Genomic DNA, 18,803 nt, shown 5'->3' with positions numbered 1-18,803 from the left:
AAAAGAGAGAGACGAACTGTTTGACCTACAAGCGAGGAGACCAGACAATGGCGAGTTATTTATATCGAGTGGAATCCAAGTGCACATCCAAATGCACCGTCTTATTGATTTCAAAATGCTTTCAAGACCCCGGCTGTCATAATGGAGTGTCCTCCCAGTGATCTCAAAGGAAGTGAATCTTTAGATATTTCCAATGATCTTAGTAAAAGGCCGTCACTCCCACATGAAGGGTCAATACGAAATCAAGGATGGCTGATGTCTGCAGGAGAAGAGAGCACGGTATGCAAATGAAGAACTGAGAAGTCACCCACCTTGGTAAGTGAGTTTGAAGCCCTGTCTGTTCTCGGAGTGGTCGCTGTAGAAGTGGATGACGGTTTCGTGTGTGCTGCTCAGTATAGGGGGTGGCACTTGGCTTCCGCTGAACTGTGCAATCAGAGAGCTGCTGTGGTGCGGCCCGTTGCGAACCACTAAAAAATCGTGGTTATCCTCAGAGGTGAAGTTGAGAAATTGGATGTGTGCCCCTGCGGAGTGATCACAGTGTTTAGACTTTCACAGAGTCAAACAGGCCGTGTGTCATATGACTTCTGTTATACGCATAATTTACATATGGAATGTCATTAAAGCGACAGGGGTTTTTAAACAATAAGTCTGACTGGCCTGTACAGACCAGCTCTTGCCGCTGCTAAGAGAGATGCTGTTAACTGCTAAATCATAAATTGTTTTTCCTTCATGTTCATACTGTATGTGTGGAAAAAATGTAACAGCCGTGTTAGCACAGTAATTGGCTTTCTGTTAACTGTGGGAAAACAGGAAGGGAGCATATTACTAACAAACTGACTTTTATCTTACAGACTCCAGATATTTAGTATATCAGCATCAAATTTAAGTGAAAATGTGGTTTATATGGATTTTAGAACGTTTAGAAAGTATTTTGTTTGTGCCTTTCTACTTTAATAACAGCATCACTCAAGCTGACCTGGACTTCACAGATTTGTGGAGTATTAATCATTCAAATGAAAACTGTCATTGTTTACTCACCCTCATGTCATTCCAAATATCTAAGACTTTTGTTCATCTTTGAAATACAAATGAAGATATTTTTAAATTAAATGAAAGATTTCTGTCTCTCCGTTGAAAGTCCATTCACCAAAACTTTGACGCTTCAAAAAGTCATTAAGAAACCTAATCCATATGAATCGAGTGGTTAAGTCCAATTCATCTGAACAGACACAATTACTTTATATAGCGTGATGAAAAGATTTCATTTAGGCCTTTTCAAATGTGAAAATATCTCTTTAGCCAAGCATTCACATAATGTATCTCATAACCTTGTACTTCAGTTACATCTATCTGATCAAATGCACAATTTCATTCTTTTGCTTGGGTTGAAGACATATTTTTTTGCGTAGTTGAAACAGCAGCTACGCTAATTTCTCTCTATTACCTTCTTTGTTTCCTCAACTAGGAATTACACAAGCTTCAGTCTGGATCCAACCCTTATAAAGACCTGAGATGACCGAACACCTGAGAAGAGATGATGCCAACCCCCAGAAGACCTCAGATGATGTCAACCCTCAGACAATATACAAAACTACCAAATTTTGCTATAAGTTTGATATTATGTCTGTCTGTTTGATTACATGATATTAACTAACTGCATGATTTTTACTGTACATTTCTGCCATATGGACATCAACTTGAGATTGCTAAATATAATGTAGAAACTTTAATTTTCTGTAAAGCTGCTTTGCAACGATTTGCATCATGAAAAGCGCTATACAAATAAACTTGAATTGAATTGAATTTTCAAACGTACGTGCTTGATGCACAAGAGACAATGAGGTTGCACATCAAGAAAGCACTTTTTGAGCTACAGTTTAAAATATTTGATGTGCTCTCTCTCTCTCTATATATGTATATATATATATTGATCCCTTTCTTTCTCTCTCTCTCTCTCTCTATATATATGTGTGTGTGTGTGTTGATCAGTTTTATATATTAATAAAAAACAAGATGAAATCTTTTTTTCAACATATAAAGGGATCGTGTCTCTTCAGAAGACTTGGATTAAACCGCACAATTGATATGGATTATATTTACTGTGTCTTTATTAAGATTTTGAACTATTGAAGTTTTAATGGTGAATAGAATTTCAGTGGAGGGACATAAATCTCTCAAATATCATTGAAAATACCTTCAGTTCTGTTTTGAAGATGAACTCAAGTCTTATGGATGTGAAAAGACATAAGAGGGAAAATTTTATGACATTTTTAATATATGAATTCTACAGTTTACTTAAACTTACTTATAAATTATGTTAATACTAAAGTAACCATTTCGCAGTAACTACATCCATACCCAGCATATATAGACATAGATGGTTGCAAACCTAGGGTGCAAAATGGGGGCAGCAAGACATTTTTTGATCTATTGTGCCACTAACCTCTTGCATTACTGACAGTGCTTATGTGCTATGCTGTTCAGAGTGCTTGGAATTAATTTTGCGTACTGGCAGTTCTCATAAACTCTACTTCGACTCAGCTTGAGAGAGAGAGAGAGAGAGAGAGACCCGCACATTCACTCTCTTTGCTTTGAGTCTCTGTTCCCTCTCTGTTTTTTTTCTAAGCACATATGCATTGATTGAGTTTGTCAATTTGGTAAGTCTCTGTCAAGACTAAAATAAGACATATTAACATTTTGAGGCATTCATTTGACAGTACTGACTATTTAGAAGATTTTTTTTTTTTTTTATGGCCTGTACATGATACTTTCTGATGTATCACGATACATATGGTATTGCGACACTTGTATGATGATACATATGGCATAATGAGGTAGCCAACAAAACCCAAGCATATAGCCTACACCACTGGTTGCCAAACTGGGATCCACACCAGGGTCAAATATGGATCTTTTTCACTTTATTAAAAATACTCTCAGGAGGTAATCGGGAAGTAATTTGAGCAGGCTGCTTGTTAAATTTGTTATTTTATTTATTTTCTTAATATCTATGAAGTTGTTTATACAGTAACATTAATTAAAAAGCTTGTTTTTTCTTATTCAGTTAATTGGAGTAAAAGTGTTTCCAGCATTTCAGTGTTTTGTGTGGTGGGCAGAAGGGATTTTGTTTATTTCTGGTTCCGTAGCTGTCACTTAAATTCATCAACATGTAGCTCCAAGCCAGCATGAAATAGCACAGGAAAGATGCCAGTGCGAAATTTTTACAATTACGCACCATTAACTTCACCTCATCTTCAACAATTATTCAGTCTTTGTCTCCAACCACAAGATTTGAACTTAACACTAATTACATAAAAGAAGATAGTTGGATGATACGACAACAAAAGAATCAAACAAGTCAGTTGCTTTCACTGAAAGCATGCGTCGCTCTGAGACGCCTTGGGAAGCTATTTTAAAGATTAGCTTTATTGTCATTCTGATGCGGTGCTATCCTCTAACTGCACTTAACTCTACCTATTCAGACAGTCCTAAAAGCTATAATCAGCACCAGCAAAGCCATCTGTGTGTCTGATTCAAATGATTGTAGCCTGTTAACAGTGAAAGCTAATGCATTTTTGCTACACAGCGCAAACATGATGGTTCTTGCTCTTGCTTGTGCAGCGGCTGCTTAATAAGGCAGAAAATTGCTTTTGGATATCTCAATGTTACATTGTTTTCTTCCAAGTTAGAGGGGGTTGAAGAAGAAATAGTTGCGCTCCAGGATAAGTGTGAATAGCTTTTTTAAATGACATGCAATTTCCTTGTTAACATCTGGAATGGTTCTTTTGTTCTCAACTCTTGAGGCGGGAGTAAGGCAAATGGGCTCCGACTAAATGACTTCAGAGAGTTTCATCGAATGCTCAGACAACATCTTAAAAGTTGAGAAAAATTAAACCAAATAATGCCCTTGTATCAAGTGGCAGAACATCAAATGGTGAGGAAGTATCATTTTATGTCTGATGGTGTTCAGCGTGATTCTTTCCGTTTCTGGGTATCTATCTGGGTAAATACCTAATGCATGAGTTTACAAATTCAATGGGCGTCATTCATGAAACACAAGTGAATTTCTATGTTAAACGTTGCAAAACCATTGAGTTGAATGCAAATTTTAACACTATTAAAAGAAATGTGTTCTGAATTTGAACAAAAGCAAGTTTAATTAAATATTGAATTTAATTAAGACCCTAAAATAAAGTGTTACCAAATCCATTAAATTCTGTCATAATTTACTCACCCTCAAAGTTGTTCCAAACCTCTATGAGTTTCTTTCTTCTGTTGAACACAAAAGAACATATTTTGTAGAATTTCGGAAGCCAAACAGTTGCAGGTAGCCATTGACTTCCATAGTATGGAAAGAAAAAAAAAACATAAAAAAATCGATGTCTACCAGCAACTGTTTGGTTACCAAAATTCTTCAAAGTATCTTCTTTTGTGTTTAACAGAAGAAAGTACTTCATACAGGTTTGGAACAACATGAGGGGTTTTTTTTGGATGAACTTGAAGAAAATAAGCATGGTCAATTTTAAATTCATGTTTATTTTTAAGTCAGTAGATTCACTACTTTAAGTTAGTTCTCCCTCAACACTTGTCATAGTTACCAGCACACTGCAATGCACAAAATGAAGGGGAAAGACTCCTTGAGAGAAAGCATTTGAAGCTGTAATCTCCAGACTGCTGATTCAGTATTAGCTCTCAGCGCACCCACCGTATCCAACAGGAAGCACGATTCTCCAGGTGCAGTCCAAGTTTCCAGGGTAGTTCCCAGGGAAACCCGGGCTCAGGACCACATTGCTCATATCGTACAGGGTCCCGCCGCACTTGGCTGAAGAAACATAAGGAGACATAATAGAAAATGCCCAGGGTGTTTGAATATTAAAAACTATGAAAAAGCCATATGGTTAAAAAAATACGCAATCTGATTATTATGGAAAAACACACCGATACAGAGTGGAGGCGGGTAGTTCCAGCGACGCACGGTTCCTGGCATACACGTTATGTGAGAATGTCCCTGGAAAACAAGAGATCACATGATAAAGCAGCTTCTCCCTCTTGTTACTTTTTGCACTTTTCTACCCGTGTGAATTGTATGTTTTGAACCCATGTTGTATTTGAGTGTCAAGGCTGCAGATAATCAGCAACTCACCTGAAGCACGTACCCCGGCTCACAGCTGAATGAAACAACCTCGTTCACCATGTACCTGTCGCCGTTCTTGATGCCATTGGCCGGAATCACGGGCTCCGGGCAGGTCGTCAGTCCCACGGCTAAATGGGTCAGAGAAGGCATTAAGACATGCTCTTAATATAGATTCAGCATGTTACACCACAGCTCTCATAAAAGGGTAAAATTATAGTGTCAGGTATTCCTAATCATCTGAACGCATGTGCTCATTGTAATTTTATGCTGTCTTTTATCCACTCGATTTCAGTGAGTAAATTCGGGATTGTGATAGACTTTGCAAGGTTGTTGCCATGGCAACAGCTGTGGTGTGACTCATGAGACCGTGCTTTCTGCATTCCTCTTCTTGAGATATGCCACACAACGGGTGGCATGACGCTTTTGTGACGGTGGTGTGTGCTTTTTTCTGTGTTTTTGCACAGATATCAAATTATATTTATGGTTTGGCTCAAACTATAAATTTGGATTATATATGGTAAAACTTTACAATAAGGTTCCATTTGTTAACTATATTTAATGCATTAAGTGACATGAACTAACAATGAGCAATACATGTGTTACATTAATGAATCTATTAATAGCTCAGATGCATTAATAACATGTTTGCTTCATTTTAATGATGTATTAGTAAATGTAGAAATCGACATTAACTAAGATTAATAAATGATTTACAACCCGAATTCCAGAAATGTTGGGATGTTTTTTTTTTTTTTTACATTTGAATAAAATGAAAACTAAAAGACTTTCAAATTACATGAGCCAGTATTTTATTCACAATAGAACATAGAGAACATAGCAAATGTTTAAACTGAGAAATTTTACACTTTTATCCACTAAATGATCTTATTTCAAATTCGATGCCTGCTACAGGTCTCAAAAAAGTTGGCAAAGGGGCAACAAAGCAAGAAATTTTGAAAAGATTCAGTTGGGAGAACATCTAGAAACTAATTAAGTTAATTGACATCAGGTCTGTAACATGATTAGCTATAAAAGGGATGTCTTAGAGAGGCAGAGTCTTTCAGAAGTAAAGATGGGCAGAGGCTCTCCAATCTGTGAAAGAGTGAGTAAAAAGATTGTGGAATACTTTAAAAACAATGTTCCTCAACGTCAAATTACAAAGACTTTGCGAATTTTATCATCTACAGTGCATAACATCATCAAAAGATTCAGAGAAACTGGAGAAATCTCTGTGCGTCAGGGACAAGGCCGAAGACCTTTGTTGGATGCCCGTGGTCTTCGGGCCCTCAGATGACACTGCATCACTCATCGGCATGATTCTGTCATTGACATTACTAAATGGGCCCAGGAATACTTCTAGATACCACTGTCGGTAAACACAATCCGCCATGCCATCTGCAGATGCCAACTAAATCAGATGCAGATGCTATATCATGCAAAAAGGAATCCATATGTGAACATGGTCCAGAAGCGCCGTCGTGTCCTGTGGGCAAAGGCTCATTTAAAATAGACTGTTTCAAAGTGGAAAAGTGTTCTATGGTCAGCCGAGTCCAAATTTGACATTCTTGTTGGAAATCACAGACGCCGTGTCCTCTGGGCTAAAGAGGAGGGAGACCTTCCAGCGTGTTATCAGCGTTCAGTTCAAAAGCCAGCATCTCTGATGGTATGGGGGTGCAAAAGTGCATACAGTATGGGCAGCTTGCATGTTTTGGAAGGCACTATGAATGCTGAAAGGAATATAACGGTTCTAGAGCAACATATGCTCCCCTCCAGATGACGTCTATTTCAGGGAAGGCCTTGTGTATTTCAGCAAGACAATGCAAAACCACATACTGAAGCTATTACAACAGCATGGCTTCGTAGTAGAAGAGTCCGGGTGCTGAATTGGACTGCCTGCAGTCCAGGTCTTTCACCTATAGAGAACATTTGGCGCATCATTAAACGAAAAATACGTCAAAGACAACCACAAACTCTTCAGCAGCTGGAAACCTATATCAGGCAAGAGAATGGGGCCAAATTCCAACACCAAAACTAAAAAAACTCATAACCTTGATGCCCAGATGTTTTCAAACTGTTTTGAAAAGAAGAGGAGATGGTAAACATGCCCCTGTCCCAATTATTGTGAGACCTGTAGCAGGCATCAAGTTTGAAGTGAGCTCATTTTGTGCATTAAATTGTAAAATTTCTCAGTTTAAACATTTGTTATCTATGTTCTTTTGTGAATAAAATATTGGCTATATATTCTTTTAGTTTTCATTTTATAAAAAAAAAAAAAAAAAAAAAAAACGTCCCAACATTTCTGGAATTCAGGTTGTAGAATTTTTTTTCACTGTAGTTAAAGCTGCAGTCCGTGACTTTTGGCACTCTAGTGGTTAATAAACAGAACTGTGTGCGTGTTGCGGAAGGACACCGTAGCCAGAGCTACTTCTCTGTTTATGTCTATGATGAATTACGCAGGTACCGGGGCTACTCCGCAGCAGTACCTACCCGAACCAGTCTAAATAGTCAGAATATAAACACTTATTATAAGTGTACCGTAGTGATTCAGGACAAGCCAAAAAACACGGTTTGGAAAATGGGTTCATGGTGTTCTCGCTTATTATATAAAGTTTGTAAATTTTGAACACAAAAAAGTTATGGACTGCAGCTTTAACTAATGTACTTAACTAATGCTAACAAATATAACCTATTGTAACGTGTTACCAAGATTACTCATTATAAAGACCAAATATAATATATTTTCTTTAAACAAACCAAAACCAAAATACTGCTTAATGTAAAAATAATATTATTTTTCCTAGATATTAGTATAAACAAAAGATAGGTCAGCTATAATACGAAAGTAAAATTTTCAGATTGTGAATCAATGTTTAATTTAGTTTACCTGCTATAAATTAACAAAACTTTGAAAGACCTTAATCTTTATATGTTTATTGTGAAAAAAAGTACCACCAGAAAAATAAATAAACCCACAATAATTTTTCCCGTTAGTATATGTTCTGCCCATTAACATTCTGGTGACAAGTGAAAATACTATTTAAACAAAAAAACAATTTATTTATGTGTTTGTTTCTTTGTTGTGAGAGTTATTTGCTTTTAGACAAACTGAACAAAACAGGTTTAAACCATGGTCTCCGACTGGATCAATATATAATTGCATTTGAAATAACAGTCACTTCACTGTTTTCATTGTAATGTTGAAGCAGAATTTCTCAGGCGTTTTACTGTAGTGTCTCTCGGAGGATGTACTATGAAACTGGGCAGGGAAAGGTCTTATGTTCTGAGAGCTGAGCGAAAGTTGACAGCTCAAAGCTGATGGCGATGCAGCAAAATGAAACGGTTTTCTGGGACCCTCTCTTTCTCACCCAATTTCATCTTTATTCATAGCCCTCCAGTAAGTCAGAGTCAACATGATTCTCAAATTTTCAACAAAGCTAATGTTGTAACAGCTGAGTGGCATGTGATGGTCCTGAAAAGAAAAGGCAAAGTCCCTCTTAGCGTTGGATTTTTTTTTTTTTTTTTTTTAGTCCAGTTCCATTTCAGTAAGCAAAGTTCCATTTCTGCTTGATGTTTCTGGGTTAAAGTCATAAGGAACAACATTTATCTTACACAAACAACAAAAAAAAAAAATAGTTTATATTACTTACATGCACTGAAAAAGATGAAATTACCATGTCATTTATTTTTACAAAAGTGCATTTTTATACCGGTTTAATCAAAAGTTGTTGTTTGCAATTTAAACCTGTTTTGTTCAGTTTGTTTAAAAAGCATATTTATTTAACAAATTAAAGGAAACAATTTTGTTTAAGTAGTCTTGATACCAGAGTGCTGATGTGCAAAACACCTGGCTAACTTTACTGACTGCAGAAATGATTGTTTTTTTTGGGGGGGGTTTTCCCATTGTTTTTCTTTTTCCTTTTTTCAGTACATTAAAAAAAAGCTGCAAATGATGCATATTTTAAAAAAAGACACTGAGATAAAAAAAAGAAGAATTTGGAAATTGTTTTCATTTCTAGGATGCAAACTTAAAAAAATAAGCATAATCTTTGGTGAAAATTGCACTTTCAGATTATAGATAATGAAGCTTTTGTTTGTGGTGAAATTCAGTTGGAAAAATACAAAAGATTAAGGTTTGAACAACAACCATAAGAAAAAAATGCTTTTGGCTAGTACATTTTCTTTTATCAAATCTAATTGATTTATTATATAGCAAAATCAGTGCATGCCTCAGTGTTTTATTTATTTATTTACTTATTTACTTATTTACTTACATACATACCCTTGACAATAATACAGTCAAACCAGAAATTATTCAGACAATTATTTTTGACATTTTTTTACTATTGTGTGCGGGGCACTATAGTTCAAATATGTAAGTTAGGATAGCAAAGTAAAGTGAACTGTGATTATACCCAAAAATTCTTCATACAGTGGACTACCAGTAAAACTTTAATTATTTAAATTATATTTAATTATTCACACTTTGACCTGACCATGTTTTTGTCACGGTGCACACACGAGGGAGGAACAGGAACACGCAGACGAGGGTGTAACTCAAACAATAAACTTTACTTCAGACATCAGGACAGGACATGGCAGGACAAGGCAAGGCAGACACGGACATCACACACCGGGGTTAACGAGTAGACCAGACGAAATCTAACTGAACTGACAGGACTATAAATACACAGGTAAATCATAGATAACGAGACGAACACGGCTAGACAAGAATTAACTAATGATGACACTTAACAAGGACAGGAAACAAACCAAATATGGACACAAGGGGCAGGAACACATGACACACACGACAGAACCCTGACAGTTTTGCTTAAGTGTTTTTTTTTTTTTTTCTTTAATTGCTAATGAGACCTTTTTACACCACAGACTAAACAAAAGATTGGTATTATCTTTGCATACTTAAATTTAACAGCTGAAAAATTTTTGGTTGATTGTAATCCATTACATACCTTTCTATCAAAGTAATCTTATTACCATTTTCTAAACTATAGCAAATAAACTGTGATAATTTGAGAAATATTGAAGGTGTCTGAATAAATTTTGGTTTGACTGTACATACAATAATACAATGAGAAGCATTTTTGGCTACTGTTGTTTGCCTTTTATTATTAACTGAGTATCTTAATTTAACGTAATTTATTCAAAAATCAGTTCACTCACAGTTCATCATTTTTAAGTAATTTTGGTCACACTTTTCAATACTAATAAACCAATAACTATGACTTTGCAAAAATAAACTCCTAATTTGCTGCTTAGGTAGTTGTTAAGTTTAGGTCTTGGGTAGAATTAGGGATGCAGAATATGGTCATACATAATATGTGCTTTATAAGTACCAATAAACAGCCCACGTTAATAATAGGCATGCTAATAAGCAACTAGTAAGAATTGTTCCCTATACTAAAGTGTAACTGTAATTTCAATCGTATTCGTGCCAGTGTCTCAGTGGTTGAGTGGCTAACAGTGCAATCAGTCCACAGACTGGTTTCAAACATGAAATTCCCTGATATTATCAAACATAATCACCTTCACAGAGTCATCAGACAATTATATCTCAAAGGAGGTTCTGCTTCTTCTCACTTGACTTTCACCTGTATTGTGCTGTTACACCAACATACACGTTTCCCGACATGCTTTCAGAAAACATTATGACCTTGAGGGATAAAAAGATGATTTTACATCTGCTGGTGTCGCTGTTGGACAGTGTTACTTAAAACGACTCATTTGCACATTGTTTGATGCATATTTATTTTGCCTCATTTCTGTACAGTTATTTTCTCATCCGTTTTTTGGAAGATTCCCTAGACAGCTTTTCCTCCGCAGAGAAAATACCCCTGATTAATCCGCTGGAACACATACAGTAAAAAAGATAGAGCACAGGAAGGGAAAGAGCGATAAAAAGAGTCATAGAAAGAAAAAGAAGAGGGGAGCTTATCTAAACTCAGCCCAGGGTCAAAATGCCCCAAACTCACAGAACTCCACATCGCACTTATCTGTGTTTACTAAGCAGAGAGATGCAGATAAGTGATTCACGAGGCTGCTTCCACTGTATCAGAGCGGTTACAGTGCTTAATGATGTTTTTGATGGAGTTTAATTAGTTTGGCTTTGCAAAGTCAACATACTGTTATTTAACCTTTTATGGGACGGAAATATTCAAATGTAACTTCTAGTGCTTTCAGATTATCAAATTTTCAATCTACCTATCTGCGTGACTTGTTACAACATTACTGCAGGCAGTGCTCCCTCATCAACCCTTTCACAGATGAGAGAAAGAAAAATTGATAAATTGGGCTGTTCCACTGAGAATGCTGCCCTCGCAAACGGACAAATGGGACAGAAAGTGAATTGGTATGGTGGTTTATATGAGGCTTGGTCTGAGTCACAGTCTGAAAGGCTTGTAAGCACACAGACATACAAGCACAAACTTAATGTTGGTAGAGAAATACTGGCACTACTGGAGCTCAGGGTTAATTCAGATCAAGTCTGAAGGGAGATCCACATCGACAAATCTCATTGGCTTTTTAAAATTTTATTGATTGATTGATTGATTCCCTCCCAGCAAATGATTAGCAAAAAATATTAAAGGTGTGTTTTTTGTCTTTTCTTTTCTTTTTTGACCATTGATACTGTTAATTAATTCATATAAATAATGACATATTATTTCAACAGATCATGTCAAAATAATGCTAATTTTGTACGGTTTTGATTTTGGATACAGTCAAGAATATCAAGACCACTGAGGTGGGACAGGCCAAAATTACTAACATAATACACATACAATTATTCTTAAGAAAAAAAACAAAAACAAATCAATCAGTCAATCAATCAATCAATATAATAATAATAATAATAATAATAGTGCTTAAATGATTTAAAAATGGTAACGGACGTGTGCCTTACTGATAGAAAGTGGTACATAATGAACTAATCCTGTGGTCACTCTGCTACACCTGTGTGAACTTGAAGGGAACTGACTTCATACATCCATTAAAAATCATTGGCAGCTGCTTAAAAGTCATTGCAGGAATGGCTCCGAAAAGTGAAATATAAATAATATGCATTCATCTGTGAGTGTTCAAATAGTAAATATAAAAACTAAAAGATGCATAATAGATTAACTTTTTTCAGTTCTATTTTAGTTCTGAATTTTAAACTGTAAACGTAATAATTCATAGCTGTCATACAAAAGTAATAACCGTCATCTGCAAAATCCATTTCATATTTTAGTGTATTATCTGAGAACAGAAAAGCTGTCATTTTATTGACGTTTAAAACCCTCACTCCTGCTGTTTGGTTAACAAGAAAAATATTGAAATAAAAACTTTAATCATGTCAGAAGATTTAGTATTTGCACATTTGCCAACTAGATTTTGATAATAATTTGAATTAGACTTTATTTTTCTTTTTTCAGTTTAATTTTAAATTACAGCAAAAAAAGCAATTTTGTTGTGCATTTTTCTCATGTTTATTAGTCATTAGTGTTTATATGTATATATATATTGTATGTCTCCTTATCTGACAAATTAATTTCCGTTCATGTTCAATCTCTTTGCTACCTAGTAGGCCACTGTAGATGGCACTGAAAAAAATGTACGATTGAAAATATACTTAGAACTTTTTTTAAAGATTTTTATGAACCATGTAAGGTTGAACTGGATCCCCATTGTTTTCCAATTTTCTTCGTGCTGGTATCACCAAATACAGACGCCGCGGCCGAGCAAATAATGAGAGCTGGGGTGCGCTGTCTTCTGCCTTTACCTGGCAGCAGAGCGGCGAAAAGAGAAAAAAAATATATATAGCTCAGTGTGTTTGCCGTGTGCGTTCGTGTCCCTACCATGTGTGTGTTGGCCGGTGAAATGTAGCGGCGAGTCTTGCTCTGGACTGTTACCAAGGGCAGAGGGTTCAGTGTAACGAAAGCACCATAGTGACATGTTCTATACTCACTTTTGTACTCAAGGTGAAATCCAGCAGCGACGACACTGATATCTGAATGAAAGTGCAGGTACAGCTGGTTGGAGGTGCTGTTCAACAAGGCTGGAGCTGTTGTACCTGGAAGATAACACCAGAAAGGGGCATGAGCAGGAAAAAGGGCTGGAGTTATCACACACACGAACAGTGTGTTCTCATTCCAGCGCTCACACACACACTCACACAGTAGCTAAATGATGAGTGTGTGCACGCATGCAGGAACAAAAGGGCAAAGGGAGGTAAGCAGCTGTTAATCACAGCGGGCGTATCGCTCCCGTGAAAGACTCGCCGGTTTTGGACATCAGCCAAATGAAACGGAGTCAAGTAAAAAGGGACGGCAAAAAGGAAATGTTTGACAGGCGCTAGTCATTGAAGTGTGTCGCTATCCTTCTGAGCTCTCAGGGGGGAACTTTCATCACAGCTCAGAGGGAAGAGTCACTTATCATCAGACTAAAAAGCAAAACAGCTACTGCCACTCTGGATTCAAAGCAGAGGACTTTCCTTCTGCTTATACATATATGGACAGAACTAATAAAGAGTGTGACATCTTTAATACGTGGAGAAAATGTCATGAATACTTAAAGTCAACATGAAACAGTGCTGCAGTGCAGCTTCCATAACGTGACATATTTTCGAGTGAAACGGGAGAGAAAACTGTTGGTCGGGACTTGTTTTTATCCTTGGAATTGGTTGGATTTTGAAAAATGGGCATTATGTATTAGAATAGAGTCAGGCAAGTGGAGGGCCAGATCAAGGAGTGAACTGATAAATTGTTCACTGTAAAAAAACTGTGGTTCGGTAAAAATACATCCAAAACTCAAAACACATTTATAGAACAACCTATAATTTTTTATAGTGTGAGAAGCATCCCGAGCACCTATCAGCGTCGCCCTGGAAACGAAGGAGGAACACCTGGCCGCCGTCATCACGGCCTGATTGGTCACAGCTGACACTCGTTACCAGAGAGCTACAAAAGCCTCTCTGCAACACACGCCGGTGAGCAACGACTCCCAACGAATGGTGACTAACGCTTGTGTCCAATCTCTCTCTACCCCACAGATAGCAGCTAGTGACCGATCGGCCCATCACTTCAAACACCACGCCACTGCACGGCAAGCACCCACGGCCAAAGGAAGGGATCACGCGGCACTGCCTTGGAGCACCGGACACATTAGCACCCACCTCACCACACTTGTTTGTTTGAATAAACACCCCTCCGGGGCATTTACTGCACCTGCAGCTGTCGTGTGATTCTTCAGCCCGCGACAATAGTTTTATACAGTTAATATTACAATCATTTCACACTAAGACCAGAAATGTGAAATTTTGATTTCATGTTGACTATTATATGTATCATATTTTCTAAAATGTCATATTTTTTACTCTAAGCCTATACCTTTTTGACATTTATCATTTTGGAAAATGTTTCTTTTCACCAAAATAGTTGTAATTAACTCGTTCCTATCTCGACATACAGAATTCAACAGGCTGTATCATTAAGACATTCCTGCCAAGTTGTTGAACACTGAACAAGCACTGATAAGTAATTGTGGGCGGACGTGTTAAAGAAATGTTCTGGGTTCAATACAAGTTGTACTCAACCGACATGTGGCCTGATATTAATTACCACACAAATAATACTAAGTCGTCCCTCAGTTTAAAAATAAATAAATAAAATCACATTAAAAATACAGTGCACGTTTATGATGCAAAGCACTGCACCAGGTCCAATTTTAAAATACATACGGTTTGGAAAGAATCGCAACAAGGCTGGCAGTGAAGATGGATATTGAGCATTTCCTGTGTTTAGTGTTGTTTGATAAATGGCATGCAGTACAAACATCTGGATGGTACTGGTTAAGTAGGTTAGAGACAATATTTGCATTTTAACTCAGTTATTTAATAATAATCGTTGTTAATGTTAATTAATAAAATACAAATGTTTATGATTTTAATCAACCTTTAATTTTAACAATGCAGTAGTAAATGTTGAAATTAACATTAACTAAGATTATTGGAAGTATTTTTCATTGCTAGTTCATGTTAATTAATGTATTTAACTAATGTCAACAAATTAAACCTTATTGCAAAGTGTTACCGTCTCATGTAGGGCAACAATACATGCTGTATGTGTAAACCAATGCATTTGAAGAATATGATTTATAATGTTAAAAAAACTGGACAACTGTATCTCACAACACTACGGTAATACATGAAGTTGAGCTCTGGCACAAAATGAACATTTCTGTAATGCATCACATCAGAATCCAACATCTTGGGTTCCTGCAGGCTTCCCAGCTTCTTTTCTCATTTGAGCTTACTTTCTTTTACCCATATTCTTTTTATCTCTCTGTGGGAATGAAGGTACAATTCAAATACTGTGAAAAAGTAAATAAGGTTGGTGTAAACAAGATTGTAAAAAGAATCAACAAATAGTGTTTATAGTATTCAGTGCCTTAGTACGCCGCCGCATAGCGACTCGGGATGAATGCTTAAATACACCCACATAGCCATGGCATGAGCTTAGAGAACTGTTTAGTTTGAGAAGAAAGATTTCTTTCAAACTCACATCTGTAGAGATTATTCATAAATGGCTTGTTTATATCTTTACACAAATGCCCAAAATGGTGTCATGCAGTTGCCAGGAAATGGTTCCCTCTTTTGCATTTAAAGCATCCTGCCGTTCTGACTGCTAATACTCCAGTCGATTCCAGTCCAAGTACATTAGACTGATGGCCGAAGCCTGAAAAATGCTCCTTTGCGCTTGAATGATTTGACTAATAATTTTTGGATGAAGTTTGACAGCTCCACAGAGCTTATCCAGTGTCCAGCTATTCAGCAGTCTATCATCTCTATTAGGGACAAGGCAATCGAGAGAGGATCTTAAAATGCTCAGACGAGACTCGGATGAGCTTAAATGGACTTTGCCAGACAGAATATGTTACACTTACAGCACTGAATCACATTGGATGCCAAATAGGACAAGGAGTGATGCATCCTCACAGATTAGGGGGATTTGAGAAGAAGGATTCTTTGTGAAATACATGCCCACGATTGGATTGAACCACTACAGACCGATATTTCTTCTAAGATGGGCACTGTTGTTGCTCCCTCACAGATGGAAAAAAAATTGCAAGCAGAAGGCAGACTCAAAAATGTGTGGGGTAAAAGCGAGATGAACAGGCAGTGTTTGAACTGGAGTCAAACCACATGTCCATTCATTTTCAATATGCAACTGAAGCTGTGGAAGATATCATTGGGATAATATAAAATAATTATGTTTGGTTAAATTCATATTTTTTATGTTTTTGAAATCTCTTAATCTCTTATGCTCTTATATGTCTCTTATGCTCACCAATGCTACATTTATTTGATCAAAAAAGCAATATTGTGCAATATTATTGCAATTTAAAATAACTATTTTGTAATTTTAATATATTTTAAAACGTAATTTATTTCTGTGATGCAAAGCTTAGTATACATGTATATAATTGTATATATGATAAGTATATGAATCTGCTAAAGAGGCCGAAAGGGGCTGGGGACATTGCTGAACACTTGGAGATGCACCATCATTTTTGTGAAATAAAAAACCTCTTTTGGGGAAATCGTGATTATAGTCTGATCTCGAGCATTTTTTATCTTCAGAATCATAACGTGCAGTCAGAACTAGGTAAATAATGACAGTGATATCTTTTAAAGACACACAAAAACTGCATGCAGTTGTAATTAAATTGGTATTTGTTGAGCCGCAATTAATCCCGAATGATGAAAAGTGTGGGGAGACAGAAACACAAAACATATCTGACAGTTTAATTAAGGGTATTATCCTAATGGATTTGTGACTAGAGGAAGAATGAAACGACCGATTGTGATGGGCGAGTGTGCAGGGGATATAAAAGGCGAACATGTAGGCGACAGGAGAGCGAAGAGTGCATTTTAATGGGCAGCCAAACACCATGCCTAATGACACTGGCTCCTGATTCCCTGCCATGTCTTAGCAATGCTCACAAATGACTCCGGGCTTCTATAATTTGGACCATTGAGATCTAAAATGAGGGGAAATTACCGTTTTATCATCAAATTCAATCATAGACTGGCATCAGGTGTCTCGGGAGACCGGGTGAAGGTGGTTTAGCATTTAAAGAGCTTCTCGGCTTTTGAGAATATGGCTTGGAGAAGTTGAGGAGTGCTAGACAGTGTGAAGTGCCACTGAACACATGCCTTAGAGCAGACGGAGCTCCCTGGCTGGGTGACCTTTCACCAGCCTGCTAGTGTGGCACAGAGGCGGAGTTCATTACAGCCGTGTTGAAAGTGTAGCTAGAGGCCTGGCCACGATTCTGTCTACTGGGAGAGTCCCCAAAAAGGTTAAGCCTCCTCTCTCAAAGGAAGATCTCGCCCCCTCTTCCTAATCCTGCTGTGCGACTTTTTTTTTATATATATTTTTTTATTTGTCATTTATTTATTTATTTATTTTTCATTTTTGAATAGCTTGATCTAGTCTGTTATTGATTCTTATTATATACTTTGTATATTTTAATTTACAGTTGTTAAAACTGTTTGGGTAGTTGGTGCATAATGTGCCTTTTGTGTTTTTTTTTTTGTTTTTTTGTGTTTTTTATCAATATCATTTATATGAATGTTAACATTTATATGAATGTTGTAGGGAAATCATAGGTCATGTAACTGGTAACTAGTTCCTGTTTTTTTAGTCATAAAATATTCATTTTAAATGCTGGTGATTTTGAAGCCTCTCAGTTATATAAATAAATATAATGTTACAGATATCAACTTTCCAAAAGTATTAAATGCCAACTATGAATCAAACAAACAAACAAAGAAAAGAAAGCTAAACTACAAATTAAAGCACAAGCGGTAGTGATGGCATTTATAATACTCATAACATTTAATCTTTCAATTTGAAACATTCATCTTTTTGGTCCAGAACATTGTGATAATGAATTGGGATTAAATAAATGTGGCTGGTGGTTTTCCAACTGGAACCCAAAAGGCTGTAAGAATTGATACTGTAAATCAACCAAATGTAAAATGAGGGCATTCATCTGTTATGTAAGGGATGGCACATGGACAGCCTTCCAGGACTGGAGCTAATTTCAGCACTTCCATGAATCCAGGGGCATAAAACCAGTGGCGGGGATTGGCTCTCAGTTTTATTGCAATATGAAACTGTAATGAGCTATAAAGAACTACATGATATGCAAATGAGCTTTAGAAGAACTTCTGTAAATCAGATGCCGAATCACTCCAACAGACTATTATTGAAATAAGCAATTAAAAGGGGATTAATAAAGACAATACGAACCTGAAAAGCTCCCGAGTTTTGGAGCTGTCATATCGCCACCGTCATAGATTTCTAACGAGTCCCAGTTATGCTCGGTGGCAAAGCTCATGACTTGGATCTGCCAAGAAAATCGAGATACACATTATGAAATGACAAAATTCTGCACAATTAAAATGAACTCATGTAATGGCCACCGTTTTGCAGTATTGCTTATAATCGTAGCCAAGGTTTCTTTAATCAAAAACAGTAATTTTGTTTTATGCAACAATTCTCCACACCCTATCTGAACCTAACCTTTGTGCTACAGTACCTTAAACACTTAAATATGTAAATTACTTTATAGGTGGATAGGTGTTGATATTTAAATATTGTCAATGTCT

At 36.7% G+C, this 18,803-nt stretch overlaps 1 protein-coding gene across 2 annotated transcripts in view; it reads right to left on the bottom strand.

The window, feature by feature from the left end:
- The window catches only part of LOC306882813 (CUB and sushi domain-containing protein 1-like), a gene marked incomplete at its 3' end in the record, with an annotated part of 412,841 nt that overhangs the window by 68,671 nt on the left and 325,367 nt on the right, over positions 1–18,803 (bottom strand). For both annotated transcript variants that reach the window (XM_079437723.1, XM_079437724.1), the window contains exons 35-40: positions 18,445–18,541; positions 13,098–13,202; positions 5,144–5,262; positions 4,939–5,008; positions 4,706–4,822; positions 312–521 (exon numbers count right to left, since the gene is read on the bottom strand). In XM_079437723.1, the coding sequence (XP_079293849.1) occupies positions 312–521; positions 4,706–4,822; positions 4,939–5,008; positions 5,144–5,262; positions 13,098–13,202; positions 18,445–18,541 (718 nt within the window). The remainder of the gene's footprint in view (positions 1–311; positions 522–4,705; positions 4,823–4,938; positions 5,009–5,143; positions 5,263–13,097; positions 13,203–18,444; positions 18,542–18,803) is intronic.

This window comes from Barbus barbus (assembly GCF_936440315.1).
Source record: "Barbus barbus genome assembly, chromosome: 16".
Taxonomy (NCBI): Eukaryota; Metazoa; Chordata; class Actinopteri; order Cypriniformes; family Cyprinidae; genus Barbus; species Barbus barbus.
This window is presented reverse-complemented; position numbering and strand designations above follow the sequence as displayed.